Below are 21,996 nucleotides of genomic sequence, written 5' to 3'. Positions count from 1 at the left end.
AAAAAAATCCGTAAGACAACAGCAACAACCCCTCCCTCCCCCCACTACCTCTCAAAGTCACAGAACAGCTCTGAGTATTATGCTCAGTTTTCAGGGACATCCCCAGGGTTCTCCCAATGAGGTTCCTTCCTCCATCCCTTTCACCCATAGATCCCATCATCTCCGGCTGGATGTTGCCTCCTAGGTGGGGACATCAGCCCCATGGGCAGCAGGATGGCGTGAAGAAAGAGGCAGGCACTGGGCAGCCAGGGGTACCCAAAAACAGGACACCAAAAACCTCTGTGCATGGGGAATTTTGTAATGGACAGGGAAACAGTGAAACTGCAAAGACATTTAACTTGAAGAGCAATTATAAGAGGGAGCTTTTTGCACTTGCCAGAAGTTATCTTCCCCCTGCAGATAAGCTGAAACTAAGCACGCAGACCATGATTGTTTCCTAAGATTTAGTGCTACTCGAGAAAATCTCAAGATCAACCCACTGCAATACTAACATACACAACAGCTGACCACAAGATAAGGCTTCTTCCTGCACTCCACCAAAATGTAAAAGTTACCAATGTTTTAACATTAACAAGACCAATTCCTCAAGACAAGAATGTTTTGAAGTGGATTCTGGTGGACGTGCTGGTGAGGAAAGGGCAAAACAGAAACCTGACACAAGCTAAAAGTTGAAAGAAGAAACTTCCTCCAACTCATGCTAATACATGAAAAATGTTTTGTTTAATGAAGAACTAAAATAACACATTTATCACACATTCTGGGGAAGCTAAATCGCTATTAATTTTAAATGAAAATGAGGAGTGAAATATTTGTGCTTTGGAAACAGTGACATAGAGAACCACTGAACACGGGGAAGTTCAGTGCTCTTCAAAACGAGAATGTCTACCCTCTGTCCATACCCTGCAGCATGTACTTTTCCCGCATTTAATAGTAAAATAATGAAGCACAATATCTGATCCAATCTGAGTTACTATTTAATTTTTAACATATACCAAGTAGACATACTCATGTACATTATTAGTGCCTTTGAAATGCAAGCATAAGGAAGGCTAATTTCTAAACAGACTTATGTAGGTTTATAACTTGACAACTGTTAATTAAATTGTTATCAATATTCACTATTCATTACTCTATCATATTAAGGATCACTTGGTGGAAAATAATTTTCAGAAATATATCCATAAAATTTTGCTGCAGACTAAAAATTGTGACTTCTAATGCAATCAGAGGCCTCATTTATCTACATGCAAGTGTTTACAAGATATACAATAATTAATAGCTTTATACAATTCTTTTGATTAAAACCAAAGAAAAGAGGAGTGATGGCTGCATCAACTCAACTTTAAAATTACAATTCTGGTGTTTTGAAGATGGGTAATTTTCTTAACAGAAAGCAAGAACAATGAAGAAAACCTAATTATTACATAAGGTAAATGAATGGGTGATACAAGCTGAGTTGACCATTGTCCCTTCATAGCCACCCTTCTGACAGTGTCAACAGTCTATAAACGTGAGTGTAAATGATGAAAAAATATTCACGTAAATCAAGTTATAATTCAAAGATCAAAGTAAATAAGACTGAAACCCACTGAGAGAAACATGTGCATGGGTTAGGCTGCCTGGCTCACAAGGTGATTGTTACGAATGGCATTCATGGAAGGCAATATTCACAAAAAGCTGCTACTGGCAGGTTAACAGCTGATAAACACCTCCCAGGCACTCTAGAGCCCTACACATCCTCATCACACAGCACTCCAACTTGCAGCATCTACAGGAACTACAAACACATAAAGGTGGCTCCTGTTACCCCATGTACACAAATAATTTCTCAGACTTTTATGCCTTCTACTGCAGAAGTAAAAGCTGGGGAATAGAGCCTGAAGTATTAATTAAATAACTTATTATTTTCACCCTTCACCTTGAAGGGAAACAATCCCCTCCAGACACACACACACAACATAAAAATAAATAAATAATTCTCAATGCATCTCAAGAGGGAAATCTGTTTTCTTCATCTTTCTGCAACTCTCTTTCCAACATTTCATTAAATTCTGCTCATGGCATAAGTCATTTACATTTGCAAAAATCTTGTATAAAATTAACACCATATGTAGCTGCGTAGCAGCAGTTGATGTGTAGTATTACACTCAAACACGAGGGAAAATAAAGAATATGCCAAACTTTATCTTCCCCAGGTCTCAAACTGGTTTATCTGTCAACTTTGAATGAGCTATCACTCCCACTTGTTTAATTAGAAGCTGAAGAGCTTCACAGAACTGCATCCAGGGCACTGGAACAGTCAGTTTCTTTTAACTGGAACACACTGCTGGGATATCGAACAGATTCAAGTAAACAAACCAAAACTTCACATGTCAGAAGTGTGGGAAGGGTGAAGATGTTTCTGCCCTTGAAATGTAATACAAGAGGGAAAAAAAATTAAACAAAAAACTTTTGCTAGATAAAATGTAATTATGTTCCAGTTTTGATGAGAACAATATCAAGCAATTTTCCAGGAAAAAAAAAAAAAAAAAAAAAAAGCAGTACAATGGCACATTTCTCTCCTTTATTGTCATGGTCTACATTGAATGAACACCTATTTTTATTTGATGCATAGATTTATTATTTTTGTGTGTGGCATGCATGATTGCAGTAACAGGGAATCTTCCCTCTTCTGAGGCAGGTGCCCTACAGACCTTTTTCTATAGCAGCAATGCTCAGAAGCAACAAACCCCCTTCCCTGCACAAAAAACTGCCAGAAGAGTAATGTACACATCTCCATTAATTAGCAATTAATGCTCCAACAGGAGCAGTTTTGTAGAGGAAAACGCTGCTAGAGCACCCACACCACCCATGTTCCAGGGGTGTTGCAGTGGATTAGCCACAGTGTGGTCCAGGAGCCCTTTTAGCGCCTGGAAGGCATTAAATATGCTCCTAAAACAGAGCTTTCTCTTTAGTTTCCCCAAAAAGTGCTCCGAGCCACCCAGTGCTACCAGCTATGGGGCACAGTCAGCAGGGATGACTGGGATGCACCTTTCCAAGCAGCTTTCCTGGCTCAAACCAGCACTCCTTCTGTACCCACACTCATCGGGACTCAGGAGTTTCATCTACATCTGCCATGGCTGTTCCCACCAAAAACTCGGAACATGAGTAATTTTTCCAAGATCTGTCAGAGTTCAACAGGAACAGAATCGCGACTTACACTCAGGCAATTAACAGGCCCATGTTTCCTCACAATATGGGACATATGTTGCAAGGGGAAGGAAAGGGACAGCTGAAGGAGGGGAAGAAAAGATAAATAAAAGCTGACAAGACAAATGCATAACAAGCATCTCATCTCCGTGCTTGTAATCTGCATGTCAGATTAAGTGCAGATCATTAAAATTATTGTCCTTTGAGAAGGAGCCCACAGATTAGACTGAGGGAAGAAGGCTAATGGAAAGGACAAAGCTGGCCAGAGGAATGACGGAAAAGATCTGTGTACAAACACAGTTTTTGCTCCCAGTTTGGTTGTTGGTTTTGGTTTTCTTTTGTTGTTTTGCTCTTGGGTTCCATTATTGAACAGATACCTCCAAGTTAAATGCATGAAAATATATTAAAAAGTCAGCTGCTTTAAGTATATCTATATTAAGTCTCCCTCTCCGAAGAATTCATGTTGACCTTTAAGCTATGCAGAAAGTATCAGCAGCCACGGACTCGTAACAACTTCCATGGAATTCATTTCTCAGTCTCAGGCTTATAGAAACCTTAGATAATGTAAACTGTAGGCACATGAGTAATTACTACAAAGAGCACACAGCAAAACACACACATTGTTCAAACTGCAGTCAGTAATAGCCGCTCTTACCATAGAAATGATAATGATACCAGAGAAGCAGCTCTGGCACAGAGGGGGGAACTTTGTAGCTTATCCACCCTCGGCAAAAACATTTCCAAGTAAGGAAGATAGAAAACATTTGTATGGGAAGTGGCACAGCAATGTAACGCATTTTTCTTTATTAGCTTTTCTTTTGTTGTTGTTGTTGCAAAGAAAACAATGTAGTGAAATGAACAAGAAACTGTTGGGGGAACACAAATAGCAGGATGGGAAACTAAGAACTAACCCTTGATCTATCCACAATAAAGAATTAATTGTGCTGCTTCCCCTGCAAGCCTGCTATAACAGAACTGAGAATTAATAAAAACTGTACATGTAAACCAGGTCACAGGTGTTCAGGTTTCATTGCTGTAAGTCTTCAGACCACAGATATGGCATTAAAAATGAGTTCCGGACACGCACCCCACAAGATCTTTAATACAACATTTTGAATGAAAACAGATTTTAAAAGGAGGAGGCACCAGTGGGTTCTTTGGTCTTTTCTATCTCTATTGAAGTAGTTACGATGGATGTTTAACTAGCCCAGCACCAGTTACATGAGGAAATGCACCTAGCATGATACAAGCTGTCTCAAAAAGCTTGCCATGGCTACTTCAGTTAAAATCCAACTTTCATAAAGAGATATTCTGAAAATAAATAGAAAGAATTAAGAGAACAAAATTGGAAAGAGCAATAGTTACGCAGATTAGCTAAATATAATCAGCTGCTTCAACTGATTTCTCTAATTTCTATTTACATAAATTAGAAAATGCATGTGAAACTCTTCCTTAGCCAATTATTATCCTCAAGCCAAATGTACTTCCGAGCTGGACTACAGCAGAATACTGCACTGAAGTGCAGTAGATGCTGCAGAAATCACATGAGAGAGGGAAATTGTGCAGTTAATGACTACAAATCTTGAATGTTTGGGAGAGGATTAACAGCAGGCCCTTGAGCAGGAGCAGGAGTTCATTACATTTGTATTAGTGCAACTAAATATATTTTCATCTCAAGGAACTTGCTGGGCCTTCAGTTCCAAACTTAAATCAGCCTCAGAACATATGTGAATACATGTTTGTCCACATATCTTCTTCAAATCCTAGTGAATCATTATTAGCTGTGCTCTGCTCACTGAAAAAAAAAAAAGATACAAAAACAATACAAAAGCAAAACCAAAAAACCCACAAAATATTCTTAGAAATCAAACCAAAAAGAACAAATATAGACTCTACTCAGAATGTAACAATGAATATTGAAACTAAAATGAAGCCAAAATTTAACTTAAAAGCTTGTTTAATTTAAAGTCTGATTTCTTACAAGAGGAACGTTCGTACTGTGGCAGACTCAGAAAAACGTTTTCGATGATTCCATTTTTCACATTTCCCTTGCAGTGTTTCCAGGTGCACGTTAGAAGAAAGCTTTCAGTGCCCCTGACAGCTTGCTGTTTTGCTTGACAACTTAAGAAATCCAAACAAAGCCATAACTCTCTCAAAGAATCTTACCTTCATGTTTTCACTACCACAAAGACAATCAACAGAAAAACAAACCAACAGAAAAACAAACCAGCAGAACACGAGCTCTTGTTTCAAAAGCACAGTATTTTAGAACAGTTTATGTTTGTGTAAACAGACAGTAAAGCACAAATTTCAACAACCAGCAACAACAGCAGAATGCATCCTACAAATAGGAGTAAGGAAGAAAATTATACCTAGGAAAAAGTTAATCCAGCTCTTTCAAGCTCATTTTTGAATTCACACCTTACCAGAGATGGGCTCTGAACTTCTCCACCGATACTTCTTGACTCCAAGCCCTCTCTGTGACAAATTTCCTATCATATCAAAATGCAACAGAATTCTGCAGCCTCCCCATGAAATAACATACTGCAACTTAGTTGTACATCCAAGTAGCAACTCTGAATGTCTATTTGCTGTTATATACAGTAGTTACATTAGAAAACTCACATTAAGGAAGGAAAACTACTTAGGACCTGGACTGTCTCTTGCTAAGCAATTGCATGGTAATAATGCAATTGTATCCTGAACCTCTGCTACATTAAGGGCATTAAAAGCCATACCAAAATTGAATTCGCTGTCCTTTGCTAATTTATGGGGATCCCGTAATAATAAAATATACAAAAAAAAAAGTTTTGCAAAGCTTTTTAACATAATAAATGGAAATTTTTCTCTTTGACTCCAAAGGACGCATTTAAAGGTTCTTGCTTAATGCTGAAGCTGAATGCTACATCAGAAATACAGGCATGGAAATCAGAAAATATAAAAGGATTACATAAAACTGAAAGCAGGTTCCAAGGCTCAAAGCAAGCCCAAATGAAAAAGTATTAATGGCTAAAAAAAAAATATCATTAAGGTAAAACACTAAATTTCAACTTTTATATATATATATATATATATGTATGTATAAAGTCATTTTATTTTGAGGGTGTGGTTTCAAAATAACATGTGAAATGCATTTGACTTTTTTTTTAAATAAAGTTTTAAAATATCTAAAAGCATACCATGTTAGCTACAATATTTAATAATGCATAAGCACTAAGTTAGGAGTTTCAAATCATGAACTGCTGGCACAAATATTTATAAAATAACTGAAGTTTCTTAAGAGTATGGTGCGGCCTCCCCTCAAGCACAGTGTGGGTACAAAAAGGATTTGGAGATGCTTGGATGCATCCAGAGGAGGACGATGAAGCCAGTGAGGGGCTGGAAGGCACGTCCTGAGAGGAGAGGCCGAGGGCTCTCGGCTTGTCTGGGCTGGAGGCCAGGAGGCTGAGAGGAGGCCCCACTGCTCCCTGCAATCCCCGTAGGTCCCTTCCAACTGAACTACTCTGTTCTAGAAGAGTCGAGTATCACTTAATTTCAGGACATTATAATTACAGACCTTTCCTCCTCCCTTTGGTAACAAAGGCAGAGGAAGGTAAAGCAACTTTGGAAATAATAAAACCACCCACCTCTGAAACCTGCCTGGTGTCAGGTTTCTGTCTAGCGGGAGATTTAACAACAGTCTTGAAAACAGAGCTAGAACAGCTTCTTGCAGTGGAAACTCTGACAAACCAAGGACTTCAGCTATACCATGAGCTGTCACTGTAATATTTTTTTCCTTTCCCTCATGTCATACTGAAATTTCCATTATGTTCTTCATTTGCCATTCTTTTCTATAAAGGTAGCAAAATAAAAAGCTATTTTTGTTTGTTTGTTTTGCAACCTACCTTCTAGTTTCACACAGGTTTATTTAATTCTTCGCATGCTCACTGACTTCTATCGTTACATTTGTCCTTTCAGCTTTAGCTGGCGACTTGCTAACTGAAGCTCCAGAAAACTGAAGAGAAAGTTTGATTCAGCTGTCCATCCTGGAAGTTTTATTTTGTTTAATTTTCAAGACTATCATCCCAAGAGCACAAATGCTCTTTGATTATAATCAAGTATAATGAATGAGAATTTCAGAAAAACAAACAAAAGAACCCAAACCACCACTTCCTGAACTTATGAGTTAAAACATTTGCTGAACTTATCAGTGCAACACCAATAACTTGCCACAAATTATCATAAAAATTGGAATTTAAACCAGCCATATTTCTGATAGATTTTGACTGTGTAAGAATACAGAAAAAAAAACACTGGAGTGCAACACTCCCTATTAAAGAGAAACTGCAGAAGGTTACTCTCAAAGACAGAAGTCAGGTTAGAACTTATTTAGTTCGCTGAAAAGCATCACTTCTGAAGCACTGAAAATTATAGTAATTCATTAAAAAAAAATAAGGCAGCTCTATTGCTTTCATTCCTGCTTATGTTTGTGTATGGCATTTGAAGGGAAGATGGGACAACTAAAATTTTTAGCTAGCTTCACAAAGATTAGTTCTTATCAGAAAAAAAACTATTCCTCCATTGCTACAGTTACAATGATGGAAGGAATTTAACCACAGAGAACCAAATTCTGGAAAGAAATTGCCACACTAAATCTGGCAGGGGACTGCACCCACCATGAGGCACTAGCTGCCTGATGAGAAGAGGAAAGAAAGTCAGCACTGTGCGAATTACAAATCATAAGAAAGGTAACTATGTAATTTAAGCGCAGTTCCATTTTTCTATATACCAACGGAAATCTCTAATGAACATCTAAATAATTCCTTAGCCAGAAACCACTCAGCCATCCTGAACGGGATTCAGCAGGAAATGCAACTCCATTATAACGGAGGACCAGAGACTGACCCATATAGCACTGCTCTGAAGTGGTAAGTAACAGAAAACTGGAGGATATTCACAGAATTTCATAGTAAGATCTTGGAACAGGGACAAAATTGCGTGCAAGATTCGTGGTAAAACTGTGGTTGCATTCCTACCATGCCTTAACAAGGCACGCAGCATTTTCACTGTATGTATTAGCCATGCCCCACAGTCACTCTGCAAGTCTCTACTTGAAGAAAGAAAAATATATTGCAACATCTTTGAAAGGCATCTCATCTACATTCAGTTTCACAAAGGCTTAACTTCAGGAAGTACTAACTAACATCAATTTTCACAAAAATACCACAGAATCCGTAATTTCACCAACTAATAAGTAAACACAACATTCAGGATAGTCAAATACACTCTAAAGCATTAGCAAGTGACCATTAAAACATGTAATGAAGGAAACAAGCAAAAGGTGAGCTAATGCATACACAAGGTACACCTGCAGGAGAAGTGGGAGGGAAGAAAGAGAAGGTGGGGGAAGAGAAGGGACAGCAAAAAGCCTCATCAGTACGCATGTGACATAGAAAAGGAAGAACAATAGTTGGGTGTGGTTATTTTACAATTAAATGCTGAATAATGATAAGAATTTGGCAGTAGCACAGAATATGTGAGAATATAGTAGTTCATGTTCTGGTTTGCATGCATAGAGTTATCTTCTACTGTATCAGTTTTCAGTTTCTCAAGGTTAGCAGAATTTATTAAATTGGTGTGTTTTTTGGTGGCTTTTTTTTTTTTTTTTAATTGAATATTACATTATCAGAGAAAAATGCTGCCTGTCCTAAAATGTAATTCAAATCAAAGGTCCTCCTAAACATACAACGTATGAAAATTAAAAACAGGGACTTTGGGTTATGAAAGGAAGCCATATGACTAAAAAGTGAATCCATTTTCCAAGACGCCCACACAGACAAGAGCTTCTGATGTGAAAAATGGTCTCTGCAAAAGCTAAATTGCACAGATTATTTTCATGAAAAGTTTGAAGTTGCACTATATGCAGATGATATGACATTTACTGTGAAGAGATTTAAGAAAGATAACATCTTTTTATTTGCATTATCACAATGACTTGATTGTTCACTGTATACAATATAAATACCAATAGTTATTTAACTGAATAATTGTCTTCCTTTAAAATTTACACAGGCAAAGATGCCTGCTTATATTTTCCAGGCTTGTTTCCTTCCTGCTGAAGGCAAGTTTTGGCTACCTTCAGAGTAAGAGGCAACAAAGCGTACTAGCCAACAAAGCGTTTGTGGCTTACCTTGGCACTGAAATCCTTGTTTCCCAAATCCCCTGCATAGAAAAAGAAAATAAAAAAACACCTGTCTTAGTATGTTTAGTTAATATTTCCTTTCACTGATCTATAACAACACAAAAATAGTTTCTTATTAAATTACTACAGATTTTTCTACAACAGCAACAGATTTTAAAATGTACACCACAGAACAGCCCACCCGTTGCAAAGCAGAGAACAATAGCTGTCACCAGCTACGTAATTCCAGCTTCTGGCAACAATTTATTATTATTATTATTTCACAAGCTATTTTGGATCTACAATTATTATCATCTGGGATTACGGCATAATATTGCAACTCACTTAATGCCAGATCTATACTTAACAGCAATATAAAATTAACCCAAGTTCCAGAGAAGACCTAGGAAACAAACGCGACAGTTTCCCAATTTTAGCGATGCACACCAGTGCCTCAGCCTGTTGTACGGAAAGGAGGCAGGTTAAAGAGGTTGCTTGTTTCAATATAAGCAAGACAACAGACCCACTGGTTTCATACTGGTTATTCTTCCAGCTTACTTCCTTCATTTTCCTAACAAACGCACACGCAGTCCTTCCCCAGTGAATACAGCCACACACACGTGTCCAAAATGCTCTCCAGAGTTACAACACCTGCAGCAAATTGCCCCATTGTTGCTTGTATTTATTTGTTTACCTTTAAACATTCAACATTCTCTTTCCACAAAAATAAATGTTTGGAGTATCTGATCTATAAACATTTCTCTGCGTTTTCCCTCTTTGTAGGATGTTTCTCATCTGGAGAGCCGGAGCTGCTTACGCCAAGAGAGAAACCCACCAGAGGCAGGCACTGCAGGAGCCAGGAAGGAGGCTGCTGGCACTTAACACGCAGTCTAATTAGGAACTTTGTAGAAGTGATTTTTAGGAAGTGTATCCATTTTCCCACTTTTTTATTAATTTATTTAGAGAACTGAGAAACTCTTTAGAACACTGTTACATCAGGTGGAAAGGGACACTATACAACTTCCCATATCTTCTAGATTTCTACTGAAAAAACTCCCAGGTGTTGTTATAGATAGGCCTAAACTAAGAAACCCAGAAGAAATACAACGTTGCATGCTAACTTGGCAGCCTGCAACTCTAATGTCACTCTGTTGCTATTATCACTTCTCTTCACACAAGTAACAGGCAAGGGTGCAAACGCAATTGTGGGACAACAGAACTAAGAACACGAAACAGGCTTTAGGTTGTTTTTTGTTTGTTTTGTCTTTTTAGACGGTCTCTGTTGTAAAGGGCATCGCTACGGTATCTGCTCCAACAGTCCCGCCAGCCTTTGTGCCTGAGCTGAACATCCCCAGGTCAGCGGGGAGCAGTACCCCTCTCCCTGGGCAGGAGCAACACGTTTTAAGGAAAAGGTTTGGGAAATACAGCAGCACTTCAGAAACCAATCAGGCAGTTTAAGAAGACAGAGAGGCACGGAATTATTTCAGTAAATGTTACGTGGTCAAGTGTAATCTAAGGAAAAAGTCTCTCTGCACAGCTCATTGAAAGGCTGTTTTTACTATTCTTTATACCTTAAAGCATATGTTAATAGCCACGTGTCGCTCTGGAAATAGATGAAGCATTTTTCACGGTGCATGGCACTTATTCAAGACCTGCCTATCTTCAGCCGAGGAACCGACACAAGTTTCAGAGCTGTCACATGCTCCTTTGATGAATGCTCGGAGCTTCCTAGCCTCGCTAGCAGGAAAGGGCTAGAGCGCAGCTCCTCTTGCCACCTGTCAGCAACAGGATATCCTTTCACTTTCAAACCCATCCTGTTGTCAGGTGCCTTTTCTCACCGCAGCCCTTGGCTTTGTTTTTTATTGTGCCACTTGTCGCCGCGGACAAGGAGCCCGCCGCGTTCCCACACCTGCAGCTCAGCCTGCTTCGGATTCATTTTGAGGCACTTCCCTGAGGTGTCTAACTTTTACAACGCTGAACTTTGCTTTTTTTTTATTTTTTCCTCCAAATAAGGAATAAATAAATAAATAAATAAGAGAAAAAAGCAAAGAAGTCGTCCCGTTTCCCCCTTGTTTCTTCTCCAAGCTCCCCGTCCTTCCTCTCCCCCCTTACTCCTCAAACCCCTTTGAAGCGTTTCAGGAGCAGGCACAGCCTTTCCCTGGGCGTGCAGAGGGAAGGGAACTCCAGAGGGCAGGCACAGGGCTGTGCCCAGGCGCATGAGCACACGCGGGGCGCCCTCCCCGGCCGGCTGCAGCCCCCCCAGCCCCTCTGCGGGCTGCGGTCACCCCAGGGCGACAGCGGGACCCCCCCCGGGCACAGAGCCCGGCCGGGAGGTGCTGGGCTGAGCGAGGTGGGTGGCTGTAGGAAGAGTTTTGCTCCCTCCCTCCCCGCCCTCGCTCCGGCTGCAGGGTTTTTTTAATTATTTTTTTTTTTAATCTGCTCGGGACGGAGGACGGCGGGGGCGGCACCGTGCGCCCCCCATGCCGGGGTGGGAGGGGGGCACGGAGCGGTGCCAAGGGGAAGGCAGGGAGCACGGCGGGGGACACCCCCAAACACCGGGACCGGCTCCCCCCCCCCCCCAGGGGGGCTCAGCTCCACTCCCAGCACCCGCTGGTGGTGGCAGGAGGGGGCTCAGAGCCGGCCGGGAAGGGAACGGCGCTGTCCGGGGACGGCGGCACCGGGGGAGTCCGGGGGAGGGAGGAAGAGGAGGATGAGAAAGGAGGGGGAGGAAGGCGGCCGCCCCCAGCGGGAGCCCCGGAGAGCGGTCGGGGAGGAGAGGGGGATCCTCACCAGATGAAGTCGGTGCAGTGGCTGCAGAAGGTGGGCTGCTTGAAGAAGCGCGCGATGAATTTGTGCTCCTTCACCTCGTGCACGTTCTTCTGCCTCAGGGCTCCCTTGCGGGCGAAGCGCCGAGCAGCGTCCGGGGCCGCGGCGGGCTCGGAGCCCGGGAACACGTCGGCCATAGCGCCTTCCTCCTCCTCCTCCTCCTCCTCCTCCTTCTTCTCCGCCGCCGTCCGCCCCGTCCGGCGGCCGCCGAGCCTCTGGCCCCGGCCCCGGCGGTGGGCGCTGCCTCCCGCTCCTGCCTGACGTCGGAGCGGGGCGTAGGGAGCGGGAGGAGGATCCCGGCCCCGGGCCCCGCCGCCTCCTGCTCCGCCCGCGGGGGCAGAGCGAGCCCGGGGCGGGGCGGCACCGGGATTGGGGCGGGGGGGAGGCTGGAAGGCCGCCGGGGGGGAGCAGGCACCTGCTGCGGGGCTGCCTGGCTGCACACACCGCACACATTGCACGCGCTGCTCACACTACACACGCTGCTCATCCATTGCACGACCCCCCCCCGACATCGACATCCCACCACCACCGGTCCTTTTCCCTCCTGCAGCCCCCAGGGGTGCACTGCCCCCCGGCCCCATTACCCCCACCTCGCCCCCCACGCAGCCCCCATCTCCTGCAGCAGCCCCCCGTGCCCAACTCTTCACCTGTGTCTGCCCGTACAACACACAGCACTCGGGAATCCCACAGCTCGGTCCCTTCGCCTTGCACACCCAGCGCTCACAGGTCCCTGGACGTGGAAATGTGAGCTGCACACCTGGCACACAGCCAGTGGTTCGTACACCCAGGAAAACGGCCCATCAGGCATGGCTGCATGGACCTGAAACTGCACCGTATGCACTGAACAAAGAGAACAAGTCCTAAACATCCCTGCTTCTAATAAATGCCATTCCCTCGGCCACAAGTTTTCACTACGGAGAAGGGATGCCCAATAAAAGTTCCCCCACCCCACTGCTCACCCATACGTCTGTGTAAGCATGTGTCATATCTGTTATTTCACAAGAACAAAAGAAGGCTAATTAACTCGAGTCTTGCTGATGGGAGGTGTGCACACAGGCATTTGCCACGGACCAGAAATTACTCGTTACACGTTATCTGTCCCGTTCCTAATTTTCAAACCCAGGTTTCTGGGCGCAGCCTGGCTGAACTGGTATGGCCATGGCCCGCCTCCAAGTAACTGGCACAGGGATAGATGTGCTTTTTTTCTAAGCTTATGGAATCAGCCCATATGCCCTATAATCTGTTGCCATATGCCCTTCCTTCACAGACTCCTATTTTGGAAGTGACTATTTTCAAATTTGATTGGAAATGCAACACAATGGAAAGATTTTTCATTTGGTTTCTACCTATCATGCACAGATGTTTCAAATCCCTTATTCCTCTTCAGCAGGAATGGATTTTTCTTGTCTTAATTAACTTATGCCAAAGCATGAGGAGCACTAAGAAACATTTTGTACTCTCATTAAGTGCTCTATCAAGAAATACGGAATGTATTTATTTCCTTTCCTTTAGTGCAGTGTTACAAACAGAACTACCGAAACTGGAGAATCTGCCTGAATTAGACAACTCCCATCGCACCAGGTTTGGGGGAGTCTGTACATTTTGTAGTTCCTTACAATCTCACAGACCTGCTGAATCATTTTGGATTCCAGTTTCTTTCCTGGGAGTGACTCCGGTCAAGATTCATTCACTGAAACACTGGCGCGTGTCCCAGGCTCCTATTTCCAGCACCTGCTGATCGCCTCGTTAGGCCCCAGGAAAAAGCCAAAGCCTGCTGGTCATGACACTGTGAGATCATGCTGGGATCACTTTGCGTCTGTAAAGCAATCATTTTATGTCAAACCCTACTAATTATTTGTACATTTTGAACAGGCACTTGAGACAAGGGAAAAAGTCCCTTGTGGGTGCACAGCAGCCCTCAGGTAACCTGCTTTGACACCATAACCTTCCCTTGATGTATGTAGGTGTAACTCTCCTGGCTATTGTATTTTGGATGAACACCACTTATGCAATGTTTTTATATATGGATATCTGTAAATATATGTATTCATCTTTAAATGTAAAGAATTTTTCACTATGCCCAGGATACATTCACAATGACCACATCCCTTTCACCAGACACTTTCTGTACATGCCGTCCTAACAGCAGCATCCTCTTGCTGGGAGGATTTCAGTCGCCTCGACACCCATTTTTCCCTCTGAATTCAGGTCCTGTGGGTGATACAGGAACTCACGCTTCCTCTGCAGATTACTGGAGAAGAGATGCCTGCCAGCCCTTCCCGAGTGCGCACATTCCCAGCAGCAGCCCCTGCCTTGCCCTTCTGCTTAGGGTAGTGTTTGTAATTTGTTTCTGAGTCAGGCCGTCTGGACAAGGAGTCAGCATTATCGCTGTTTGTGTTCAGGCATATACGTGGTTATTTAATCAGAGTACCAGCTTTTCGAGCAAGCAGCTTTCAGAATTCCTGACTCCAAAGCATGGTTTATGGGGTCATCCGATAACAAGTTTACTCCTGTATGAATATTGGGTAACATCCTGCAGAGTTCATCCCTGCTACAAGATCCCATTGGATGGTGCATGAATTCTTCTCTGAAAAATTCAGATGACTGCTGAAACACACACAGCTCCTCTAATCCCATCTATATTTGCATCAATATTATCCCTGCTCTATAAGTACAAGCACCTTTGTCCATTTTCAAAGTGGTTTCTTAAGGGTATTTATGCTGTCTATGAAATGCCTTCTCTTTTTACTCATCTGCTGGGTCAGCTTGCTATTGCCTATGTGACTTTTTGATTAAAAAGCAGTAAAAAGGTGTCTCCTCCCTAAACAAGAAGGGTCTGAATTGTTCTGTTCTGATTTATGGGCTCTGCACAGCATCAGATTAACTCAAAGTCAAAGCCAAGAACACCTTCACCAGTGTCTTAGGCAGTTGTAGCTCTATTTTATTATTTCCTGCTTGTGAGAAGTATTCAACAAACTGGAATCACTTCCTGCTGGAGGCCTATGAGGAAGTTCACAACCTAATTTCTCCCTATATTTCAAAACAATTACAACCACTTCCTTTTCTAGAGAGTTATCAGAACAAGTAGCTACTTTCTGAACCCCTTTTAGGAAGGGCTACTTGATCATTGCAAACATGTTGTCTAAAAATGATTGGCTTCATCCAGTCTTATCCTTCAAATGAATTTCCACACAGTCACCTTATGAGACATTTGCATTGGCAACAATTCTGGGATAGCCCTTTGCCATAAAGAGATCAATATCAGTCATGAGTTTCTACTGAAATTCAGGATTCGGTCAAACTTCAAAGTTAGGTTTTGCTGTTTCTTTCTCTTTACAACACATTCTTTGTTTCTCCCTTTGAAATCTATAGATTTTAGTTTTGAAGCTCCCTTTCTCAAGTCTGTTTGCTACATTTTGTCCAATAGCTGTTAATTAGGAGTTTATGTCAACTACATCTATAAGTTTTCCAGACCCTATTACACATTCCCCACCAAAATCATTATTTTTATTCAGTCACTTTGGCAATGATATACCCTAAGATTTCCCAAAACTTAGAAAAAGGTAGGATGTGGTAACCTAAACACGTGTGAGCGTTAGTTTGCCTGTTACTGGAGTGGTGAGAAGGAGGTAGAAATATTTTGCTTCTTCCTATAGCAGCACTGGTATCTGTGTCTTTCTGCATCTGTGCATGTAGAGTCTGTACACCTCCGTGTCTTTCTGTACTTAGACAGATTCTCTTTTCTGCCTTTTTCCCCTCAAAGTTCCTCATGCTGTAGGTTTGGAAGTACTGGATCAGTAGACAGATTTTATTATTAAAGTATTCAATGTGACAGCTTGTTCACACATACTAGTACTAATGCAAAGGTTTGAGTATGCATTAAAACAGTCAGGAAGAAGACAAACCACAAAGTCTTATGAGAAATGGAACTTCACAGAAAATATACTTCTTAAAATTTCAGGACAAAAAATGGTATATAAGTGATCATTTGCCAGGGATGCAATTGCAGTTCATCAATACACCCTCATTAGCAAAGTCCTACTTTCCTTGCTACCTGTTAGATGGTGCCATTATTTCAACTGGTGTTTCCTTGAAAGTGGTGCAAAACCCTCTGCCATACAGATAGCTGGCAGCTGCCTGTGAATTATCCTCGCAGCAGCCCTCCATAGAATTGGAAATAAATGGCTGGTGATATACAGAACATTGAGGGGAAAATATATCTTTTTTATTTTTATATCAATGTTCTCATCAGAATACTGAGTGACAACCTATTGTTTTCTTTTCTCATATCTCAGGTGTATTAGAAGCATGCTGAAATATCTCCTACTTATAGAGCTGAATCAGAGCTTGAGGCTGTTACATGCTGAAATGTGATGGGGGTCCTTTGGGACGTTTCATGGGTTTTTGTCTTTCTAGATTGTATAAATAAAAATTTCTGCCTCAGCTGGAATATTTGCTATCATTGTTGTTCTGCAGATTTTGGCCTCCTCACCAGCAGTCTCTCTGGAAAATTACGAATATCACTTCCAAAAAGTAATTCACATTCTTTTGAGTGCATCAGAACAATTCTCTTGTGTAGGCAAATTTTCAGTCTTCAACCGTACACACACACAAAAAAGGCAGAAAGACTCAGACTTTGAAATACAAACAAAGCACTCAAACCATGTGGAAAAGAACAAACCTCTCTTGTACCAGCTAAACAAGAGCGCCTCTATTACTTTGTTTAGAGAACCATGGCACACAGGTTCAAAGGAAACAAAGTAGGTGGTTCTTGCCATGGACAATCGTCCCCTGGAATTGCCCAGAAGAACCAAGCACAAGGACCAGCGGTGCTGCGAGCAGCTTACAGGGGGCTCAGGGGGAGCAAGTCTCTGGAAGGGACAGACGATTTTGCTAACCATAGGCCATAGCTGGCTCCCAAAACTCCTTAACCTGAAAGTGGTCAGAAACTGAAATTCTAAGGAGGAAGCATCATATCTGCTTGCCTTTTTCTCACTTCTGCAGTGTGCACCTGTGGTCACCGTTGGAGACAAAATACTCAGTTAGATGGGCCCTGCCTGCACCAGTAACACCATTTTCTGAATTTTATTTTCATCTTAAATTAAACACATATATATTTTTACTTTACCCCTGCAGAGGAAAAGTTATCCTCAATACTCTGTATTTTCTTCATTCATTTTGAACACAAACGTAAACCATACAGGTAGGGTTTAAGTTTGCAGGTAGATGTGTGCATAAGCAATCCCTTACAGATTAAAATGTGTCTATCAAAACGATAGGGAAGCAGAGTCACTACACTTCCTGATAGTCTGCTGTTATCGCCAGTGTGCTTTTCTGACACTGAATAGGACAATGAATAAATTATTTTATATTACTTGACAGCTGGAAAACGGCTGTTTTGGAATATTGGTACACCTAGCATCAGACAGCCCATGCTACATCAGGACAACACCTAAAGTTTCTTTATGCTTGTTATGGGCCACGTGATGTCATCTCTCTGACACCAAAGTCAGATTTCCCACTATTTCAATGTGAACAGCATGGTGTGGTATATTTTATTTATCATAGTCATACAAATCTGGTATTGAAAGGGATGATAATTTTGTAAGAACAAACAAAGTTTGCCAAGTGAAGATGAGGTGTGAGCAGATGTTGTATGTGCTGTACTTCGAGATACCATTTTTGACAGCTGAGTATCATTTATCACAGATAAAGGGAACTGTAATTTACGTACCACAGTTGGTTTATTCTAGAGAATAACTCTGAGAAGAAAACAATCCTATCAGCTGGAATACACAGGATATGCACTTCTTTGTGCATGCCGCCATTCTACTATGACCTGTTGACACAGAGGAAGCCAAATATCACTCCCAATAGCATGATTTCCAATTGCACCACGTCCGTCTGTGCCCTACACAAGTGTTTACATTGTGGGAACACTAGTAATTGAAATGACAAGAGTTTGTCTGGGCAAGCACAACTTTAAAATATTCCTTTAATTTAGAAGAACTGAGAAGAGAAAACACTGATGCAAAGCAGGCTGATGTTAATTTCAAAAGAAAAAAATAATCAAAAAACTTAATGACCATTAACTGAAAAATGAAGTGTGGGAAACTACTTTGCCTTGAAAATATAACATGAAGAAGGACTACATCAGTATCTAATGTTCACTTGATTCCACTCTGAATTTTTCATTTTTCAAAATAAAAAAGAAAACCCCAGAACAGAAACTGTCCTTAAAAGACAGTAGAGTCTATTTTTGGTCTTTTAATCCAGTATTTTGGATTAAAGACTGAAAAGATTAGCCGACTAATACATATCATAACAAGGGACATCTCTTCAGGTTGCGTTAAGTAAGTCTCACGCTACCATTCAGTTCCACAAGGCATGGTGACCTTAACAGCTCACAATTACTGCTCGTGAGAATACAAAATGCTACAGATGCTCTTTCACCGTGAATTACATTTTAAAATTGTTTTGTTACATAAAATATCATTTTAAAAATCAAACGTCTTACCCACAGTGCTGCTAAGGAAAAAAATAACAGGACTTTCCTTAGCCAAGTGCCAGCAGATTCTGTTCCAGCTGCATCATAGCACACATGAGATACGAGCTGGGCAGCCAGCTCACTTTGAACAGGTTTGGAGCAGGGGTTAAGCCAACTCATCCAGTGGACTAATATTACTTGACTACACTCTGATATCCATGCAAAAATAAAGTGACCCTCTTGTTAATGACAACATGCTTAGGCGACGTGAAGTGGGAAAATGAGGTTATTTCTAGAAATACACAGAAAAATGAAATGTAGGTATTCTTGCTACTGAGTTTGTGTGCTTTCTGAGTGTATTCAACTTGTATCATAAATATTATGTACTTCATAGAATGCTCGTGACCTGCTCTTTCCAAAAGATTTGTACATCTTCTCCGTTCAGAGCTCAGATTTACAAGAATGTCACTGGTACTGGCTCTGGCCATGTCAGAACGACTGTAATATATTTCATTCTGATGCCAAAGTGCTGGCAACATCCTTGTCTCTCCATGTGCAATGAATAAAGAAAGAAAATTGACTTTTTTTTAAACATAAGACTACCTAGGTAATGACACAAATTACAACACTCAAATCAAAGTTTTCAGTGATATACAAACATGTCAAGAGTGTCAAAGAAGTGCAATGGCCTTCTGGAAACCAAAAGAGGTAGCTGCATTTTCAAAATAAACCAATATGGCAAAAATTTACTTTAATAAAGTGAGCACTTTTGAAAGCATGACCTTCATTTAGTTGTCTAAATAGAATTTAAGCCCTTCTGAAAATCTGATTCCAGTTATTGATACTGGCCCCTTCAAAATCTGCTTCCTCTTTGAAAGGCTTTGCCCTGGATTTATTGCTGAATATTAGAGGCTGTCACAAACTGAAATTAGTTTATTGATATCTTACTACTCTCTAATGGTCCCCACTACAAAAGCACCATACTTCTTGGTGCAATATGAGTCTGTGCACAGGATCCAGATGCAGAACGATGTGATGTGAGCATCAGGCAGTGGGAGCTTACATTGCAGCAGGATTTTCTCACAAATGTCTAGCTGAAGACAAACTAATCTTTCCTATCAGAGTAGCCCTTAGCTCACCAACTTCAGTTTGAATATTCAAGAACACTTAAAAATCAGTTTGTGGAAGTTAATGGCCTTCCCTCTGGATCCAATGTTTTGTGAAGTTTTCAGTTCTGAGACTGAATGCTTAGCCTTTTCAGACAACAGAAAAATGGGGAATTTTCACTTTGCCAATAAATTTACTAAGAATACCAGATTAAAAATATGTCAGGAAAAATTATAGTCAAATATTTGTGTTGATTAACAAAGATTTGGCATAAATCCTTAATCCTGTCATGTCATTAACTGACAAGTTGATTGCAGTTAGGTATATAAACAGTGATGAAATGCCATAGGAAAGCTCCAGTGAACCGCTGACAAGCCTCTGGCTGGCTCGTGAAGATTTGGGCTTTGGCCATGAGGGAGATCAGTATCTATCTACTTTTTGATTACACCGTACAGAGCACAGGAGCTGAATAATAAAGAAGGTAAATTTAGTCATCTGGAACACTCTGGACTTCTGCCCAGAGAGAATTTAACAGATAATATCCATGGGTTAATAGAGATCATAGGATCTCTCTAGATTGAAGCTGTCGATTTATTTGGCGATACCAGTGGAGGCCTCTGACGCAGCCAAAACACATTGATTCCAGACTGCTTTTAGACACATGCACTTTTCAATGAAGTTTTTGATGTAGACGAATATACCAAACAGCTTCTTGGTTGTTGGTCCTCTTATCCATCACTTGGGAAGACCAAGGAATGGCAGTGAATAAATCTGGAGTTAGCTGGGCTTTCTGATAGTATCACGGCAACGTGCCAAGGGAGACAGAGCCAGGTTAAAAGCACTTTCATTTACCCACAGAAGCCCTTACCAGAAGGGATGGAGCCAGTCTAGGATGGAAACTATCAAGGATTGCTCCACTGGATCACAAAGCGGGAAGAACACTAATGACATTTCTGATGTCCTGGCAGTGTGAAGTGTATTCCTGCAGCACTGCGCTTCCCCTGGGGAGCTCATGTCTGGTCCTGACCAGGTCTGAACCCTCCCCGGCTTGTAAACAAGACGACAACCTGAGGCAACACACATAAATAAGCATAGCAAGGCTCTCAGGGAAACCTGTGGCATCTGGCTTAACAGAAAGCAGAAGACTACTGATGAAGGGAATCTTAATAACGTAGTTTCAGGCTTGGTGGGTGAAAAGAATGAGTTTGGTTTGAGCTTGGAGAGCTCCTTGTCTTCTCCAACCTCCCTGTTACCCTGGCTGGCGTCTTCCTTGTAGGCATCTATGTATTTCTGATGCAGGAAGGCAAAAGGCAACAAGGTGGATAAGATAAGAGGGTGGGAGGGTCTGTGGCTTGCTATGGTACCTTTGTTTTCCCATGTCTCGAAACTAGGCCCTTGCAGAGCTGTTCATGGCAGATGCAAACTCACATAGAGGATAATTTGCCCTGAAGTCTTCATAATTCAGCGTTCCTGATGAAGAAATATAATGCAGGATTTTTTTTTAGACAGAATTTAAACAAGTTTTATCAGAGGAACAGACTGTTTTACAATATTTGGGTCACAGTACAACTGCGAGAGAGATTCTCTGGATTTTCTGTGCAGGAAATGAGAAGGCGGAGAGGAGGAAGTGGCTTTAAAATGCTCTCTGGTTTTGTACACTGCGAGTTTAATGTATGTGAAAACTGGAACACCTTCATGCCTCTGCAAGGGAGCATAGGCCTGCTAAAACCCAGAAGAAATCCTTGTTGCCAGACCTCCAGCATCATGGGTTAATCAGAGGATGGCTTGGGTTAGAAAGGACCTTAAAAGCAAGAACTGGGAATTCATACAGTACTGGGTATTCTCATGCTGGATGTTCAGTAAATCAGTGGGTGCTTGAAGTGATTTTAATGTCTTGGACTAAAATGGTAATTATTTCACTAACTTCAGAAAAAAACATCCCTGAACATCAATGGTAAATCCAAGTGCCATCTAACCCCAAAATATGCTACTTAAGTGAAAACAATGTTTTTAAGAGTTCTTCAGACAGTGTTTACTTTTGATGTCACCGAGACATTCTTCCAGGTCAATATCAGTTACCATGTGTTTACTTTCAGCATCTCTAAAGGTAGGAAATATAAACATTGACTGGAAAAATGATTCAGTGCAGATGGATCTTGGCTTCTGGCTGGCTGAATATTTTGCTCGTAATGAATACATAAATCTAAATTATCGATACTGTTCTATA

The 21,996-nt window shown here is 41.5% G+C and overlaps 1 protein-coding gene across 3 annotated transcripts in view; it reads right to left on the bottom strand.

The window, feature by feature from the left end:
- PRKCA (protein kinase C alpha) overlaps positions 1-21,996 on the bottom strand; it is a 169,336-nt gene that overhangs the window by 141,477 nt on the left and 5,863 nt on the right. Inside the window, exons 1-2 of one of the 3 annotated variants that reach the window (XM_027471337.3) lie at positions 12,140-12,495; positions 9,359-9,390 (exon numbers count right to left, since the gene is read on the bottom strand). In XM_027471337.3, the coding sequence (XP_027327138.1) occupies positions 9,359-9,390; positions 12,140-12,312 (205 nt within the window). In that variant the 5' untranslated portion in view covers positions 12,313-12,495. Of the gene's footprint in view, positions 1-9,358; positions 9,391-12,139; positions 12,496-21,996 lie in introns of those variants that run through there. The other 2 variants (XM_027471338.3, XM_021269952.4) reach the window with 2 other exon arrangements.

The sequence above is a fragment of the Anas platyrhynchos genome, chromosome 19 (assembly GCF_047663525.1).
Source record: "Anas platyrhynchos isolate ZD024472 breed Pekin duck chromosome 19, IASCAAS_PekinDuck_T2T, whole genome shotgun sequence".
NCBI lineage: Eukaryota > Metazoa > Chordata > Aves > Anseriformes > Anatidae > Anas > Anas platyrhynchos.
The sequence above is the reverse complement of the archived record's forward strand: the minus strand, read 5'-3'. Positions and strand labels throughout refer to the sequence as shown.